At 40.8% G+C, this 17,985-nt stretch overlaps 1 protein-coding gene across 4 annotated transcripts in view; it reads left to right on the top strand.

Annotated features, from left to right (window-relative positions):
• Positions 1-17,985, top strand: part of SMG1 (SMG1 nonsense mediated mRNA decay associated PI3K related kinase) — a 126,611-nt gene that overhangs the window by 91,597 nt on the left and 17,029 nt on the right. For all 4 annotated transcript variants that reach the window (XM_053894504.1, XM_053894502.1, XM_019468708.2 and 1 more), the window contains 20 exons: positions 19-249; positions 352-529; positions 1,056-1,217; positions 1,758-1,975; positions 2,305-2,459; positions 3,903-4,125; positions 6,018-6,264; positions 6,668-6,897; positions 8,217-8,465; positions 8,967-9,105; positions 9,193-9,302; positions 9,423-9,641; positions 10,451-10,641; positions 11,602-11,774; positions 11,927-12,206; positions 12,672-12,944; positions 13,171-13,405; positions 13,668-13,894; positions 17,230-17,380; positions 17,479-17,668. In XM_053894504.1, coding sequence (XP_053750479.1) covers positions 19-249; positions 352-529; positions 1,056-1,217; positions 1,758-1,975; positions 2,305-2,459; positions 3,903-4,125; positions 6,018-6,264; positions 6,668-6,897; positions 8,217-8,465; positions 8,967-9,105; positions 9,193-9,302; positions 9,423-9,641; positions 10,451-10,641; positions 11,602-11,774; positions 11,927-12,206; positions 12,672-12,944; positions 13,171-13,405; positions 13,668-13,894; positions 17,230-17,380; positions 17,479-17,668 — 4,081 coding nt within the window. The remainder of the gene's footprint in view (positions 1-18; positions 250-351; positions 530-1,055; positions 1,218-1,757; positions 1,976-2,304; positions 2,460-3,902; positions 4,126-6,017; positions 6,265-6,667; positions 6,898-8,216; positions 8,466-8,966; positions 9,106-9,192; positions 9,303-9,422; positions 9,642-10,450; positions 10,642-11,601; positions 11,775-11,926; positions 12,207-12,671; positions 12,945-13,170; positions 13,406-13,667; positions 13,895-17,229; positions 17,381-17,478; positions 17,669-17,985) is intronic.

Here is a 17,985-nt window from a genome sequence, read left to right as displayed (position 1 = left end):
TGCCCAAATTTTCTTCAGGATGAAGATATAACGCTTCAGATAACAGAAGGTGAAGATAACGAGGAAGACGACATGGTTGATGTTATCTGGCGTCAGTTAATCTCCAGCTGCCCGTGGCTTTCAGAACTTGATGAAAGTGCAACAGAAGGAGTTATTAAAGTGTGGAGGAAAGTTGTAGATCGAATCTTCAGCCTCTACAAGCTGTCTTGCAGTGCATATTTTACCTTCCTTAAACTCAACGCTGGGCAGGTAGGTAGCACACTGTTCTGTTCTGAGAAAGTGTATTTGACATCTCTCACCTAGCAGACGAAAACGGTATTCTTGTTTCTGCCTTTCATCTTTTGCCCTTAGATTCCCTTAGATGAAGACGACCCTAGGCTACATTTAAGTCACAGAGCAGAGCAGAGCACTGATGATGTGATTGTGATGGCCACCCTGCGCCTGCTCAGATTGCTCGTGAAACATGCCGGCGAGCTTAGGCAGTATCTGGAACGTGGCTTGGAAACAACACCTACTGCTCCATGGAGAGGTAAGGGTCTAAATAAAATGTTTCAGGAAAATTATTTCTGGGTAGGAGATAGAAGACAATTTAAAAAATGGTAGTTCCTTTATGTTTATTATTTGAATGTGTTACAGAGTAGCTACACTAGTGATAGAATATGTGACCTGTACGTTACATGTTCTTGTCTCCCACCTTTCAGAGAACTAGAAGGCTGAGAGGCAGGAGCTTTATGCATGCAAGATGAATTTTGGAGATACTGGTGAAAATAACTTTTAAAAAAATTTTATATGCCGGGTGTTAAAAAATGATCTGTGTCTGTCTTTTACAGGCATTCTTAGAAAATACATTTGGCCAGAACATTGTTGAATTGCTCTGTACCCTAACCAAACGTGCAAATCAGGAGCTATTGTTAGGGTTCTTTGTTATTAATACAGAGAGGAATTTGAGGCTCTTAGAACTGATGCTGACATATGTCAGGTTTTACGCGTTTGCATCTACTGTGTTGACAGTTTTTAATAACTTTAAAGTATCTTTCTTTCTTCTTATCCTGAAGGAATTATTCCACAGCTTTTCTCACGCTTAAACCATCCTGAAGTATATGTGCGCCAGAGTATTTGTAACCTCCTCTGCCGAGTGGCTCAAGATTCCCCACATCTCATACTGTACCCTGCAATAGTGGGCACCATATCACTTAGTACTGAATCACAGGCTTCAGGTATGGAATATTAAAACACTGCTACTCTGCTCTAAATATAAAGTCTTTTGCAAGGAATGTCTGTTAGGTAAACTTTTTGAGCTTTATGTTACAGCGTTGGGGAGTTCGTACTTTTTTCGAGAATAAATAATAATAATAATAATTACGGTTTATTGAGATAGTAACTGCTGAGTCCCACAGTGGGGCATGTTCTTTACATGCGACCTTCAGCCTTAGAGTAACCCATTCAGGCTTGGAGAAATCAGATTCCCTGATGAGTTGAGTAAATGGTGGATAAGGAGGAAACGAAGCTCAGAGGGCTCTGGCTGTGAGAAAGCTTTGTGTGCTGAGGCTCATTTATTTATTTTTTCATTTATCTTCTACTTGCTTATAATATTAATAAATACAAGGCAGAAGATCCATGATTTTTGGTCATTTTAATGCACAGAAGGCAAATTAAAGTGAGTGCCCTTGGAGTCAAATAGATTACCGATGTTTTTCTTAACATACGCGCATAGGAGAAACTTCCAAAGTGTACCTTATTCTTGCATTTTCTCATAGGAAATAAGTTTTCCTCTGCAATTCCAACTTTACTTGGCAATATTCAAGGAGAAGAATTGCTGGTTTCTGAATGTGAGGGAGGAAGTCCTCCTGCCTCTCAGGATAGCAACAAGGATGAACCTAAAAGTGGATTAAATGAAGACCAGGCCATGATGCAGGATTGCTACAGCAAAATTGTCGATAAACTGTCCTCTGCAAACCCAACCATGGTGTTACAGGTACAGAAAAGCACAGTTCATATGTTTTAAAACAGCTTTTATTATATTCTCTCCCTCCCCATAAAACAACCTAGAACCCACCCATAAACACTGTCATGGAAACCGTATTTGAAGAACAAAAAAACCTTTAGAGTTTTTACTCTAAATGAGCTTTTACAAGTCAGTACCGGTTTTACAAATCAGTATTGATAGAATCACTAATCAAGGTTCTCTGCTCGTAGAATGAATCAAAGATGCACACAGTGAACGTGTAATTCCTAGTGTTTGCAGAACTGTGCTGGGTGTGTGGACTTGTAGCTGAGCGTATTTGGATGTACCATGTGTCGCAGGTTCAGATGCTTGTGGCTGAGCTGCGCAGGGTCACTGTTCTCTGGGATGAGCTCTGGTTGGGAGTTCTGTTACAGCAACATATGTATGTCCTGAGACGAATCCAGCAGCTGGAAGATGAGGTGAAGAGAGTGCAGAACAACAACACCTTACGCAAGTACGTTTTCATACGCTTTTACTCTGAAAACAAAGCCGCTCCCTGCCCCCCTCCCCGCTTGTAACGTAAAATACACAAGACATAAAGTTTGTTACTTTAACCAGTTTTAAGTGTAATTCAGTCACAGTAAGCGTGTGTCCGGTGTTGTGCAACTATCACTCCTGTTCATTTCCAGAACTTATTCATCCCAGACATAAGCTCTGTACTCATTAAACACTAACCTTCCATGGCTCCTTAACCCTAGCCCCTCTTTACCACTACTCTACTTTTTGTCTCTGAATTTGACTCCTCCGAGTACCTCATGTAAGTGTAGTCAGAGGTATTTGTCCTTTTGTGCCTGGCGTGTTTCACTTCGCATGTTTGGAGGTTCATCCATGTTGTGGCATATGTGAGAATTTCCTTTTATCGCCGAATAATATGCCATTGTATGGATATACCTCATTTAGTTCATGCCATCATCTCTCAGTGGACATTTGGGTTGCTTTTTGGTGAACATCAGTGTGCAAGTATCTGTTGGACTCCGTTTTCAGTTATTTTGTGTATGATCCAATGGATTTGCCTGGGTCATATTGTTACTCTATGTTTGAATTACAGAGGAACCACCAGAGGAACTGGTGCTGTTTTCCTGCATCAGTTTACATTCCTGCCACAAGTGCTCAAGAGTTCCAGTTTCTCCACATACTTGCCAATATTTGTCATTTCTTGTTTTTTTATATAGTAGCCATCCTGATGGGTGTGAAGTGGTATCTGCTTGTGGTTTTGACTCGCATCTCCCTAACGACTAGTGATGTTGAGCCTCTTTTCATGTGCCTTTTGATCATTTGAATAGCTTCTTTGGAGAAATGTCTATTCAAATCTTTTGCTCAGTTTTGAATTTGGGTTGTTGGGAATTTTTTTTGTTATTTTAGGAGTTCTCTCTGTAATTCTCAATATTAACCCCCTTTCACATGTATGATTTGCAAATATTTTCTCCCCTTTTGTGCGTTCTTTTCAGTCTCTTAATAGTATCTTTTGATGCACGAAATTGCTCCTTCTCCTTAATAGATCTTTTGATATAGTAGCCCGGTTTTTCTGTTTTGCCTTTTGTTGAGAAATTGTTGCCAAATCCAGCGGCCAGAAGCCTTTCCTCTACATTTTTTTTCCTAAGAGTTTTAAAGTCTTAGCTCTTAAGGTCTTTGATCCATTTTGAGTTATTTTTTCGCATGTCGTATAAGGAAGGTAAGGGTCTGGCTTCATTCTTTTGCAAGTGGATGTCCAGTTTTCCCAGTACCAGTTGTTGAAAAAAGCTTCCTCTTTCATGTGCTGGATATTTTACAGTGCTGTGTTAGTAAGTTATTTTGCCAGTATTTTATTTATTTAGCTTACTCTCTGATAGTATTTACTTGCACTTGATGCATTGAAACTGTTCCATGTTTGTAAAACTCTTTATGCCTCCCTGGCCAGAGAAGAGAAAATTGCTATCATGCGGGAAAAGCACACGGCTTTGATGAAGCCCATTGTGTTCGCTTTGGAGCATGTGAGGAGCATCACCGCGGCCCCTGCGGAGACACCTCATGAAAAGTGGTTTCAGGATAACTATGGTGAAGCAATTGAAAATGCTCTTGAAAAACTGAAGACACCCTCCAATCCCGCAAAGCCTGGAAGCAGCTGGATTCCCTTTAAAGAGGTACAGAAAAATCTCAAGAATGCTACTAGAATGGGAAATTCCGTATGAGATACAGAATTTAAATATGGGGACACTCCTTACTTGCAATGTGAGAGAAGACTTTTGTAGGCCCCTAGAAGGCAACCTATGACCAGTTGCTTATAAGAAATGTGGAGAAAGAAAGGTGTTTTCTTTATTTGGAGAATTTGGCGGTAAGTGGGCCTAGGGCAGCAAACTTTTATCTGTAGAGGGTTCACACTAAGGAAGAATATACTGTAAAAAATTAACCAAGGAAGAGGTCTGGCCTCGAACTAAATATTGATTGCTTGCTTTATTGTCTTCATAAAGATTATAAAATTTAACCTTGTACCTATATAGTTTTCTTTGGGGTGGGTATTGAATATTCCTCTCTTTTTTTGTTATTAAATATTTCTAACAGACAAAATGTTCACATGGAACAACATCAATTTTTATAAGTAACTGTTTTGAAATGGGTTTTGCATAGGCTACTTGGGGATGATTAGCGTTTTTAAATATTTGAGAATCCTGTCTTTTATGTTTTGGTCCCCTTAATTGTGTGTTTTCTTTGACCTGGTACAGCAACAGCACCATTATTTTAGGAGAACATTTATCATGTAGCTTTTTCTTTCTTTCATTCTCTCTTTCTCTATCCCTTACCTTACTCCTAATTTCCTTACTTAACTTTAGCAGTGAGAAAACTATTAAAAGACAGTGTAGAAAGAAAGTCACCTGACTTTAATGAGTAAGTGCAATCTAGAGGAAACTAGAGTACATGCTAAATTCATAGGACGTAAACTAGAAGCACAAGGCTAGAGGGCTAACGTGAAGCTTGAAGTTCATTGTGTGTGTGGCCCAGCCAGACTTGTTTGCTTGTGTTCCATTAGCAGTTCCTTGCTTCTGTGTTTCCTTGTCAATAAATTAACCAAGAAAACCAGAGGAAGAGATGGGAAGAATACTTTAAAAAATAGTTTTTATTTACTGATGCATTTCTAAAGGATGTTTTTAACTTAATATAAATGAGGTTATATACAGTATACCAGTATGTATGTATGTATGTATATGTGTGTGTGTGTGTGTGTATACATGGTGTATGTGTGTGTGTATGCATGTATGTTTTTATTACTTCCATAATTGATAGATTAGCATTGGGTTTTTTTTTCTTTTTTTTTAATGGTCCATCCATATTTTGTATGCAGGTGAACATTGATCTAATATGGGAAAATGACACAGTGTATCCATTGTCCTGTCATGGATACTTGGGGTGTTCCCAGTTGTATTTTTCCTTTTATGGAACAAAGCTCGCTAAGGATTGATTACACATTTTTCACATGAAAGCAGAACCCAGAGTTCATTAATTCAGGTGCACATTATTGAGTTAGCTGCAAGCAGGGATACACCTACATATGCTATTCACTCCCTGCGAATTATTAGAGGGGGTTGTGGTGTTATTCTACATACTTTAAGTGGTCAGAGCTCTAACAGTGTATCTATTTGATAGCCAACAGCTGTCAGTTACATCCGCTCTATTGTGAGGACTTAATTGATTTGTTTTGGCACTGATCAAACATAGCTTAACAGTGGGGGGATTAGCTTGTTAGAAGCTCTGAATTTTGCTTCTGAATTAGTGCTTTCTTTCCATCTGCTGGGATTTCATTGCTTGTTTGGACAGAGAAGTTGGTCTGAACAAAGTAAAAATCACCTAGGTCACATCTGCACACCACTATTTCCCTTCTCAGGATGGCCCAAATACATAACGTCAAATAAGGATAGGCACTACAATAAGAAGTATCTGTGTTGGTATGTTAAGTTTACTTTTATGCCAGTTGAATGTGGAAGAAAATAAGTGCTGTAATGATAACATGAACTTGTTTTTCCCCATCTCCTAAATATAGATAATGCTGAGTTTGCAACAGAGAGCACAGAAACGTGCAAGTTACATCTTGCGTCTTGAAGAAATCAGCCCCTGGCTGGCTGCCATGACTAACACTGAAATTGCTCTTCCTGGAGAGGTGTCAGCTAGAGACACTGTCACAATCCACAGTGTGGGCGGAACCATCACCATCTTACCTACCAAAACCAAGCCAAAGAAACTTCTCTTTCTGGGGTCAGATGGGAAAAGCTATCCTTACCTTTTCAAAGGTGGGATTTAAAAGAAGAGCATTAATCTGATTAATCTGATTTTGTGTGTGAAATGTGATGGGAGAGGATTGTTGCAGGTGAATAGCCTGGCCGTGATTTTGAATAGCAGTGGTTGGAGGCTGTGTAGTAAGATTTTTCCATTTCCTACTGTCTCTTTGCTTAAGAACTTATATAAGCAGAAATGAGGTACAGCTAATAATGCTAGTGTCTTGATACCTTGTGACTAAATGGAATGTTCTCTAATGCTGTCATTGTGCTTCTTTGGCTCTCAGTTTTTGACTGCTTCTGTTAACTGAGAAGAAACACAAAAGTGTATGTTTGTAAGCCCCATGCCCCTCCACCCCATTGCACTTTACACCCATGTGGTCACCACTCTAGCTACTTTTACCTTTTGTTTCCATAGGATTGGAAGATTTACATCTGGATGAGAGAATAATGCAATTCCTGTCTATTGTGAATACCATGTTTGCTACAATCAATCGCCAGGAAACGCCCCGTTTCCATGCCCGACACTATTCTGTAACACCGCTAGGAACACGATCAGGACTAATCCAGTGGGTGGATGGAGCCACACCTTTATTTGGTCTTTACAAACGATGGCAACAACGGGAGGCCGCCTTACAAGCACAGAAGGTTGATTAAAACTCAAATATGCATATACTTTTATTTGAATATATATAAAAAAGCATATTAGTCTCTTGTTCTGTGTGAAATGCTTACAGGCTACTGTTCTTGAGTGTTTTGGAAAGTTTATATGTTACAGAATAGACTTAAGGTATCTGGGAAAGTGTTTCTGAGGCACATTTTATAAAAACTTAAGAGGAAGAAATGGTGACATTTGACAGTCTTGTTCTAGACAAATATAGGGGGGAGCAGGTAGGATGGTAGTATGGTCATTAATCACTCAGTAAGTTGATATTTAACATCTTGATGCTTTTTTTATTGGGCTTAACTAGGGTCTTTTAAGTTAAACTTATAATAAACAGCTTGGAAACCCAGGTTCTTTTAAATTAAGGATGTAAATAATAAACAACTTTATATTTAGGGTTAATTATGTGATTTTGTGACTGGGAAATTTATGATTTTGATTTAGACTAGGGATTCAATTTAGCATTAATTGTAGCTAAGTACCTGTGTGTTGAGTATATGCCAGGAACAGTACCAAGTGCTACAGACATACAAGGTAAGTTTTCTAGTCTGAACTTCAGGATTCCATATCTAGCCAAAACAATCTAATTAGGTTAGGTATAGGAAGGAACAAGAGTTTGAAAGGAGTCGAATTTAAAAAATAAGCGTAGAAGACTACAGAACAATTATTGGGGGGGGTAGATTAGTGATGGGAATTAGGGACTACCTAAATATTTGTCTGAATGTTGTTAAATGACTTGATCAGTGAAGAATGAAATTTGTGCATTCATTAATGATAGATTTGAAGTTTATTTTGAGAGAGGGAGCAAGAACGCACACGTGTGGGGGAGGGGCAGAAACAGGGAGAAAGAGAGAATCCCAAGCAGGCTCCAGACTGTCAGCACAGCGTCTCACCGGGGGCTTGAACTCAAAAACCATGAGATCATGACCTGAGCCAAAGAAATCAAAAGTAGGATGCTTAACCTACTGAGTCACTCAGGCATTCCAAATTAACGACTAATTTTAAATAGAATTGTATGTTACAAAGAAGAATGTAAATTGGATGTTGAGTTTGAATTGAACCTCGAGAAAATAGAACAGTAGACCAAGTTTCCAGTAAAGTCATAGTAGTTAATTAAGAGAAAGATGTGTAGATTGTAAGAAAGATGGAACTTCCAGAAGAATTACCTGTTTGGTGTGTATAAATTGGCTAGATAGATGGAGAATGCCACTCAAAAATCAGTTTTTAACATACTACTTTATATTGCAAGTAACCTTTGTTTAAATAAAGTTAATTTTTTTTCTTAAAAAAAATTTTTTTTAAGGCCCAAGATTCCTACCAAACTCCTCAGAATCCGGGAATTGTACCTCGTCCTAGTGAACTTTATTATAGTAAAATTGGCCCTGCTTTAAAAGCAGTTGGACTTAGTTTGGATGTGTCCCGACGAGATTGGCCTCTTCATGTAATGAAGGCGGTATTAGAAGAGTTAATGGAGGCCACCCCCCCAAATCTCCTTGCTAAAGAGCTTTGGTCATCTTGTACCACCCCTGACGAATGGTGGAGAGTCACACAGGTATGTGTTTTGTTTGGGACTGTAATCAATATTGCTGTTTCTTTTGCCTGTTTCCTATCTTGTGTGTGTTGTTCACCGTCCTTCTCTTCCCCCTTGTCTCCCTCCAGACGTGGAAATTCGAGAACTGTATTTGAATCTTAGGTGCACTTATTTTTATGAGGCGTGGCCATAACTGTGTGTGGGCAGAACAGAGGGGATTATGGATGGAACGAAAGAATAAAAACTTGAGAAAAGGAAAAACTAGGGAGACTGAAAATAGTTTGATTTTTAAATCCAGCATTCTGATACTGAGCACGACCAACAGGGACCACAGTGTTGTGTGCTGCTGCTCAGCGCAGAGCCTCCGTGACCGCTCATAGCAGCCCCGAGGAGTGCCAGCTAGTTAGAAATGAGGGAGCGGGGTTATGGTGTTGGGAATTTTGAAGCGTCCAGTCTGTGTTGGAAGGAGATTTGCTGATGGTGTTACAGCCTGCTCTCCCCACCCTTTACCCTCTTGTTTAGTCTTACGCCAGATCTACTGCAGTCATGTCTATGGTCGGATACATAATTGGCCTTGGAGACAGACATCTGGATAACGTTCTCATAGATATGACGACTGGAGAGGTGGTTCACATAGACTACAACGTTTGCTTCGAAAAAGGTAAAATCAAATTGGACTTTTTACATTTACGTGTGGGTCAGATGTTTTTGGTGAAAGGACAAAAACAGAACCATTTGTCTTTTCAAGGTAAAAGCCTTAGAGTTCCTGAGAAGGTCCCTTTCCGAATGACACAGAACATTGAAACGGCACTGGGTGTAACTGGAGTAGAAGGTGTTTTTAGGCTTTCATGCGAGCAGGTACACTGTTTCTCTCCACCTTTTCACGTACCTGTTAAATTAACAGATCTTGTGGAATGAAAGACTGCATTTCAGTGAGGAACCTGGGGGAAAGCCTGATTGAAACTTCTCTAAAAACAGGTTCTACACATTATGCGGCGTGGCAGAGAGACTCTGCTGACTTTGCTGGAGGCCTTTGTGTATGACCCTCTGGTGGACTGGACGGCTGGGGGCGAGGCCGGGTTTGCTGGCGCTGTGTACGGTGGAGGCGGCCAGCAGGCCGAGAGCAAGCAGAGCAAGAGAGAGATGGAGCGAGAGATCACCCGCAGCCTCTTTTCTTCCAGAGTAGCTGAAATTAAGGTGAGGGCAGTGACAGTCACCGCCTTTTATTAGTGTTAACATGTCCATCAAAAAGTGGGTGAAACTCTGTTGATTTAGTTATTTTCATAGGAATAGTATTTTTTTTTAATGTTTATTTTTTCAGCAGGGGGGCAGAGAGCGAGGGAGGCACAGAATCTGAAGCAGGCCCTAGACTCCGAGCTGTTGGCACAGAGCCCGACTTGGGGCTCGAACCCACGAGCCGCGGGATCCTCACCTGAGCTGAAGTCAGACGTGTAGCCAACTGAGCCACCCACGTGCCTCTAAAGCTATCTTTAAAAAAATTTTTTTTGGATGACTGTCATGTACAACATTGAAAGGGCAGCGGAATAGGGCGATTTGATGTCTTATTAGTAGGAAATGCTGCCAACACATTTGTGTTGTGCACAAAGGCACACGACCACACTCCCGTTTGTTGGAGATGGGTTCATGAATTGAAAAAACTTAGACCTTTTTTAATACACTGCAGTGTGTTTACCAGTGACTATTTTAGGTGTTCTTTAATTAGATAGCCTCCCGTCAGTCTTAATCTTAGTATTGTGGTAGCCAGTGATGCCAACACTGTTTTGTGTGCCTTGGTGGTAACTACATGGTATTGTGGGATTTGAGTCCCCGTTTACTACAGCTGTGTGAACTTGAACGCCCTGCTTATCTTTATTTGTAAAATGCAGGTGATACCATCACCCTGTCAGGGTCAGGGTGTTCATCTAACACGTTCCTTCTGGCACGTGTCATGCTGTCTCACAGTTGACCGTGTAAGAATCTTTCTAATCATAATTATCTTTCTACAGGTGAACTGGTTTAAGAACAGGGATGAGATGCTGGTTGTGCTTCCCAAGCTGGACAGCAGCTTAGATGAATACCTAAGTTTGCAGGAGCAACTGACAGATGTGGAAAAACTACAGGGCAAACTGCTAGAAGAAATAGAGTTTCTAGAAGGAGCGGAAGGAGTGGACCATCCTTCTCACACTCTGCAACACAGGTTTAAAAGTGTTGAACTCTTGTTTCTTTAAAAAAAAAAAAAAAAAAAGTTTTTTAATGTTTATGAATTTTAGAGAGAGGGAGGGAGGGAAGGAGAGAGAGGGAGAAACAGAGCATGAGAGAGGGAGGGACAAAGAGAGAGGGAGACAAAGAATATGAAGTGGGCTCCAGGCTCCAAGCTGTCAGCACAGAACCCGTGAACTGTGAGATCATGACCTGAGAGCCCAAGTCAGATGTTTAACTGACAGCCACCGAGGAGCCCCAAGCTCTTGTTTCTTAATATTTGCCATGAAGGAGAATTTTCACATTTGTGTAAACATTGTCAACCTGATTTAGAATTATAACAGCAGTTTACATAAATGATAAAAATACTCCCAAGGACTGCAGTTTCAAAATGTTAATGCACAAAAAATCATTTAAATTTTCTGCTTTTTTATATTCACATGTTTGAGCATGTAACTATGGGAGATGGGTGGGTATAGTGGTTAGAATATGAACTTGGATTCAGGCAAATCTGGGGTTTCTCTCTACAGTCTGTGTCTGAGTCCTTATTCATTAGTACAGTGGCAGGTATGTTATCCACTTTGCTGAGTTAAGCATTAAACTAGAATGATCTAAGTGAATGAACCTCGTACAGAGTAGGTAGGTGCTCAGTAAGCGGTACATATGCAGATGCAACACATTGCACGAGTCTGTGAGATTCAAAAGATCTGTCAACCTTCTTGTCTTTTATGCTGAAGAGAACTCAAAACCTGGAAGGTATGGTAGAATTTTATTTAGAATGTTGTGAGTATAGTTGAGAGAGTTACGGGAAAAATCAGAGAAGTAAGGTATTATGTTTGAGCACTGCCCTCAAGATTGAAAAGGGAGCTTACTAGGCAGTCCCAAGTTAGAGCAAAATCAAGGTTATGAAAGTACGTAAAGAAAGAACCAATTAAAAAACGTTTTCCCTTCCTATTAGGTATTCTGAACACACTCAACTACAGACTCAGCAAAGGGCTGTTCAGGAAGCAATCCAGGTGAAGCTCAATGAATTTGAACAGTGGATAACACATTATCAGGCTGCGTTCAGTAATTTAGAAGCAACACAGCTTGCAAGTTTGCTTCAGGAGATCAGCACACAAATGGACCTTGGTATGGGTTTTGATTTATTTTAGATACACACGTGAGCCTGTGAATCTGGGGTTGTTTTGTTATGTGTGGGGTTCTGCTTTGTGCTCCTTGCAGTGACTGCTGGGTGGGAGGGAATAGTTGCACTGGTATTAATAGTCCTCTTTCACCAAAAGGTCCTCCGAGCTATGTGCCAGCGACAGCCTTTCTACAGAATGCCGGCCAGGCCCACTTGATCAGCCAGTGCGAGCAGCTGGAGGGGGAGGTGGGTGCCCTTCTCCAGCAGCGGCGCTCCGTGCTCCGGGGCTGCCTGGAGCAGCTGCATCACTATGCGACCGTGGCTCTGCAGTACCCCAAGGCCATATTTCAGAAACATCGGATTGAACAGTGGAAGACCTGGATGGAAGAGCTCATCTGTAACATCACAGTAGAGCGCTGTCAAGAGCTCTACAGGAAGTGAGTTGGGCATGCTTCATTTGCTTAACTTCTCGTGCGATTGGAAGCAAAGCTGTGTTCAAATGATTATCATTATGTGTGCATGATATTTCATTTTTTCTGCGAGAATGGGTTGATGGATGGGGTTTTAAACGGAGTCACTTTTTTCTTGGTTTGAGGAGAATCTAAGCTCATGCTTTCCCTCCTAAGACAGTGTGGTTTTCCTCATTAAATAAAGTGGATCCCAGTGTCGGAGTCTCTTTAGCCACTGACGGGGATCTGGGTCAAGAGAGCTAAACTCAAACATTGATCTGTCCCTTATTAACGAGTCATCTTGGAAAGTTACTTCAGTTCCTAAGACTTGGCTGTAAAAATGGAAATCACGATTTCTCCTGTTTAAGGTTTGAGGATCATATGCGATACCCCATGTCGCCCTGGGTCCAGTGTGGTTGTGTTGTAAACAAGCGCCTCTCTCTGGTTTTATAGATACGAAATGCAGTATGCCCCCCAGCCCCCCCCAACAGTGTGTCAGTTCATCACTGCCACCGAAATGACTCTGCAGCGGTATGCAGCCGACATCAACAGCAGGCTTATTAGGCAAGTGGAACGCTTGAAACAGGAAGCTGTCACTGTGCCTGTCTGTGAAGATCAGTTGAAAGAAATTGAACGTTGTATTAAAGTTTTTCTTCACGAGAATGGAGAAGAAGGATCTTTGAGTCTAGCGAGTGTTATTATTTCGGCCCTTTGTACCCTCACAAGGTGAGTCAGCCAGCCTCCTGTGGAGACCGTTTCGTTGTCTTGAAAACATTGATGTTTATTTGCGATTTCACTGGTCTTTTGTTCAATCCCCAACTTAAGGTATTCTGTACTGTCCTGGGTCTTGCTTGACGTCACAACTGCTTTACTTCCTTTCCAGTGTTGAGGCATTCGCTTTTGTGAGTGAGGGTAGCTGGGTCGGTTTCACTGTACAAATATTTGAGTTTAGGCGGAACCTGATGATGGAAGGTGCAGCTTCAAGCGCGGGAGAGCAGCTGGTGGATCTGACCTCTCGAGACGGAGCCTGGTTCCTGGAGGAGCTCTGCAGCATGAGCGGGAACGTCACGTGCCTGGTGCAGTTACTGAAGCAGTGCCACCTGGTGCCGCAGGACTTAGACATCCCGAACCCCCTGGAAGCTTCTGAGGCAGTTCACCTGGCCAATGGAGTATACACCTCCCTTCAGGTGAGCACTTTTAAGTTAGCTTAAAGTTGATGAATTTGTTTTAGATCAGTTGAACACCGTACTTCTTACATCTTTGGTTCAGAAAGGCAATTTGACTTCTCCCCTTTTAATCCTGCTTCATTGGTCACTTAAAGATCACTGAGAGGTTTGTGGCCATGTTGGTTATAGTTGCATAAGTTCTTAATATATGGCATTAAGCCTGTAAATGTATAACTTATCTGAACTCAGAAAACATTAAAATATATTTCTCACATATTTATAGGAATTAAATTCAAATTTCCGGCAAATCATATTTCCAGAAGCACTGAGATGTTTGATGAAAGGAGAGTACACATTAGAAAGTATGCTTCATGAGCTGGACAGTCTTATTGAGCAGACCACTGATGGCGTTCCCCTGCAGACTCTAGTTGAATCTCTTCAGGCCTACTTAAGAAATGCAGCTATGGGACTCGAGGAAGAAACACATGCTCATTACATCGATGTAGCCAGGCAAGTGAATGCTAGCTGTGCAGTTTTCTTGGGAAAGAGATGGGGAAGCCAGATAAAGGGGTTCTGAGCTCTTATTCTACTCTGAGTTCAGTTTTAATTTTACAGCAGATACAATTACTTGCAAATGTGTACTTATCTTTAAAAAACTTTTATTTGGGAATAACTACAGGTTCTCAGGAAGTCGTAAAAACCGTGTGCAGGGACATCTCGCTCACGCTTCATCCATCCTGCGGCGTTAGCATCTTGCCTACTGATGGGCTGTGGCAGCACCGCGAAAGGGATGTTGCCGCGGTCAGCAGGGCTTCCTGAGGTTTCACCAGTTACTCACGCGCTTGTTTGTGTGTGTGTAGCTCTGTGCCGTTCTAACACATACACGACGTGTGCGTGGGTGGTGTTTCACCATGTGAATACACACGGAGTGGAGTGTAGTATTTTTTAAGCCAGCCCTCAGAACTCCATGAAATCACATGGGCCAGTTTAGTTAGTTAATGGAGTATATGGCTCACTTCAGGTGAAGGCTTTTAAATTTGCTTAAATTTTATTAAGTTTGTTTTAGATACTGAACGCTGTGTTTTTCATCTCATAAATCCAGAAAAACAGTTTGACCTTGGAACCTGTAAAGGTTGGGTGGTTCCTTCAGCCATGCACTATCCCCATGGTTTAAGCCCCTTTATCTCTGGTGACTCAAGACCTCTTTCTTTGGCATTCTCGTGTCCAGTTGACCCCAGAAAGTATAATTGAGAGAGTTGAAATGGATTGACCTGCCGTGCTTCCTCCATGAGAAAATTCAAAGATTAAAGAAAGTAGAATAGTAGAATGAACCTTTGTTTTACCCCTTTGGGTATTATCTGCATCTGTTTAAGTGGTTTAAATTATTTGTTTAAATTGTACCGCCCTGGGACGCCTGGGTGGCTCAGTCGGCTAAGGGTCCAACTTCGGCTCAGGTCATGATCTCGCAGTTCATGGGTTTGAGCTCCGGGTGATGATCTGTGCTGCTGGCTTGGAGCCCAGAGCCTGCTTTGGATTCTGTGTGTCCCTCTTTCTCTGCCCCTCCCCTGCTCTCTCTCTTTCTCAGAACTAAATAAACATTAAAAAAAAAATTTTTTTTTAAATTGTACTACCCCAATTAGTTTGAAGCAGGTATCTTTTCATTCTTAAATACTGTAGGAAGTATATGTATCTAAAATATAAACTTATTTTTCTTAAAAAAAAATTTTTTTTTAATGTTTATTTTGAGAGAGAGGGAGACCCAGAATCTGAAGCAGGCTCCAGGCTCTGAGCTGTCAGCACAGAACCCAATGCAAGGCTTGAACTCACAAACTGTGAGATCATGAACTGAGCTGAAGTTGGACGCTGAACCAACCGACCCACTCAGGAGCCCCTCAACTTATTTTTCTTTTTTTTTTTTTTTTTTTTTTTTTTTTAATTTTTTTTTTTCAACGTTTTTTATTTATTTTTGGGACAGAGAGAGACAGAGCATGAACGGGGGAGGGGCAGAGAGAGAGGGAGACACAGAATCGGAAACAGGCTCCAGGCTCCGAGCCATCAGCCCAGAGCCTGACGCGGGGCTCGAACTCACGGACCGCGAGATCGTGACCTGGCTGAAGCCGGACGCTTAACCGACTGCGCCACCCAGGCGCCCCCCTCAACTTATTTTTCTTAATCATGGTGCTGCTACTTGACCTAAAATGTTAACATTAATTTTTAGTGTTTTCTGCAGTCACAGTTTTCCTATTTTATGTTTACTTGTAGTTACTTCACCATACAATAAAAAAAAAAGAGTGTAATTATTATAAATGTCAGCTAGACAGTGGTTTAGATTATTTGCCTAACATCTTTATCATTTAATTTTTAGCATTATTTCAAATGTGAAATGTAGATCAGTACACCTTTCTTTCTCACTGTATTTCAGCCCTCATTTATCTCCCTTTAATATCTAATTCAGATTTCCCTTACCTCAAATGGATGATTGTCCACTATTTTGTATGAGTTGGGTGACTATCTTCATGCTTGGTTCTGTTACAGCTTGTATTTGTACCTTGTTTTGGAGAAACTTTCATCATCTTAAGGAAAATTTTATAGCATGTTGTAGCTCTTTTTTTCCATTAGAAATTGCTCTGGTTAGAGAAAGACAGATACCATATGTTTTCACTCTTATGTGGATCCTGAGAAACTTAACAGAAACCCATGGGGGAGGGAAAGGGAAAAAAAAAAAAAAGAGGTTAGAGTGGGAGAGAGACAAAGCATAAGAGACTCTTAAAAACTGAGAACAGGGGCGCCGGGGTGGCTCAGTCGGTTGAGCGTCCGACTTCGGCTCAGGTCACGATCTCGCGGTCCGTGAGTTCGAGCCCCGCGTCGGGCTCTGGGCTGATGGCTCAGAGCTTGGAGCCTGCTTCTGATTCTGTGTCTCCCTCTCTCTCTGCCCCTCCCCCGTTCATGCTCTGTCTCTCTCTGTCCCAAAAATAAATAAACGTTAAAAAAAAAAATTAAAAAAACAAAACTGAGAACAAACTGAGGGTTGATGGGGGGTGGGAGGGAAGGGAGGGTAGGTGATGGGTATTGAAGAGGGCATCTTTTGGGATGAGCACTGGGTGTTGTATGGAAACCAGTTTGACAATAAATTTCGTATATTAAAAAAAAAAGAAGAAATTGCTCTGGTTAGCCTAGTTTTTAAATTCTCTTAATAGTTTCGTAGCGGTTTCTGTGTGATAAAGTTGACAATCTAGTTAACGTTAGTGACATAAACTGATACTAGTTGTAGGTACTAGGAGTGCTGTTTTTGATTTTTTTTATATAAAAATTTCAGAATAGTGTCTTGATTCATAAGCCACTTTGTAAGTCTTAACAATGATGAGCAGGGTGAATTTCTGAAAACCTATGCTCAGACTATGCATTATTCAAAACCAAGCTTGCCCAAGATGGCAGGCATCTGAGTTTACTGCGTGTAGTTGGCTCGGTCATGTGACAGTAGTGTGAACATCCTGGACAATTTTTGCTAAGTCCTCCAACTTCAGAATTTTGTGATTCTTGACAGTTATTGGGAGGTTATATTATTTTACATTCTTTGTATAAAATGAGACTGTAATATCTTATATAGTGCTTTTAAAAATTGTTACAATTCAAGTTTGCATTAAATTTAATCACATGATTGATTACTAATACTGAATTGGAATCATTAACTTCACATTATGGTGGACACAACATGCCGTTTTACCGTAACACTCTTCACGCAACAAGATTTGTTTTCTAGATTACATGTTAGCCGGCTCTGACACTTGTTACTCTTACTTACTACTCTTCAGGGAGGATTTTAATTCCCTTTTCTTTTTCTCTAGAATACTTCATGCTCAATATGGTGAATTAATCCAACCAAGAAATGGTTCAGTTGATGAAACACCAAAAATGTCAGCTGGCCAGATGCTGTTGGTAGCATTTGATGGCATGTTTGCCCAAGTGGAAACTGCTTTTGGTTTACTAATTGAAAAGGTAAATATTGATTTTGTGAATAAATAATGCAAGTGTAGTAAAGTAGTTGTTCACAGTACAAAGAGTGGAGAAATGAACTTTTCTTCTTTTTTACATAGTTAAACAAGATGGAAATTCCCATAGCTTGGCGAAAGATTGACATTATAAGGGAAGCTAGGAGCACCCAAGTCAATTTTTTTGATGATGATAATCACCGGCAGGTGCTAGAAGAAATTTTCTTTCTAAAAAGACTACAGACAATTAAGGAGTTCTTCAGGCTCTGTGGTACCTTTTCTAAAACTTTGTCAGGTAATACTTCACATTTAAACGTGTTGAATTTAGTTGTGTAGAATTTAGTTGTGTAGGATGGGGTAGGCTTAATTTAGTTGTATGTTCATTAAGTCTTTTTTTTTTTAATTTTTTTATGTTTATTTAGTTCTTAGGGAGACAGAGTATGAGCTGGGGGAGGGGCAGAGAGAGAGGGAGACACAGAATCTGAAACAGGCTCAGCTCAGAGTCTGACGGGGGCTCGAACTCACGAGCTGTGAGATCACAACCTGAGCTGAAGTCAGACGCCCGATCGACTGAGCCACCCAGGCTCCCCAAGTCTTGTTTTTAAATAAGCA

This window comes from Panthera pardus, unplaced genomic scaffold (assembly GCF_024362965.1).
Source record: "Panthera pardus isolate Hobbes unplaced genomic scaffold, ASM2436296v1 HiC_scaffold_5, whole genome shotgun sequence".
Lineage (NCBI taxonomy): Eukaryota > Metazoa > Chordata > Mammalia > Carnivora > Felidae > Panthera > Panthera pardus.
This window is presented reverse-complemented; position numbering and strand designations above follow the sequence as displayed.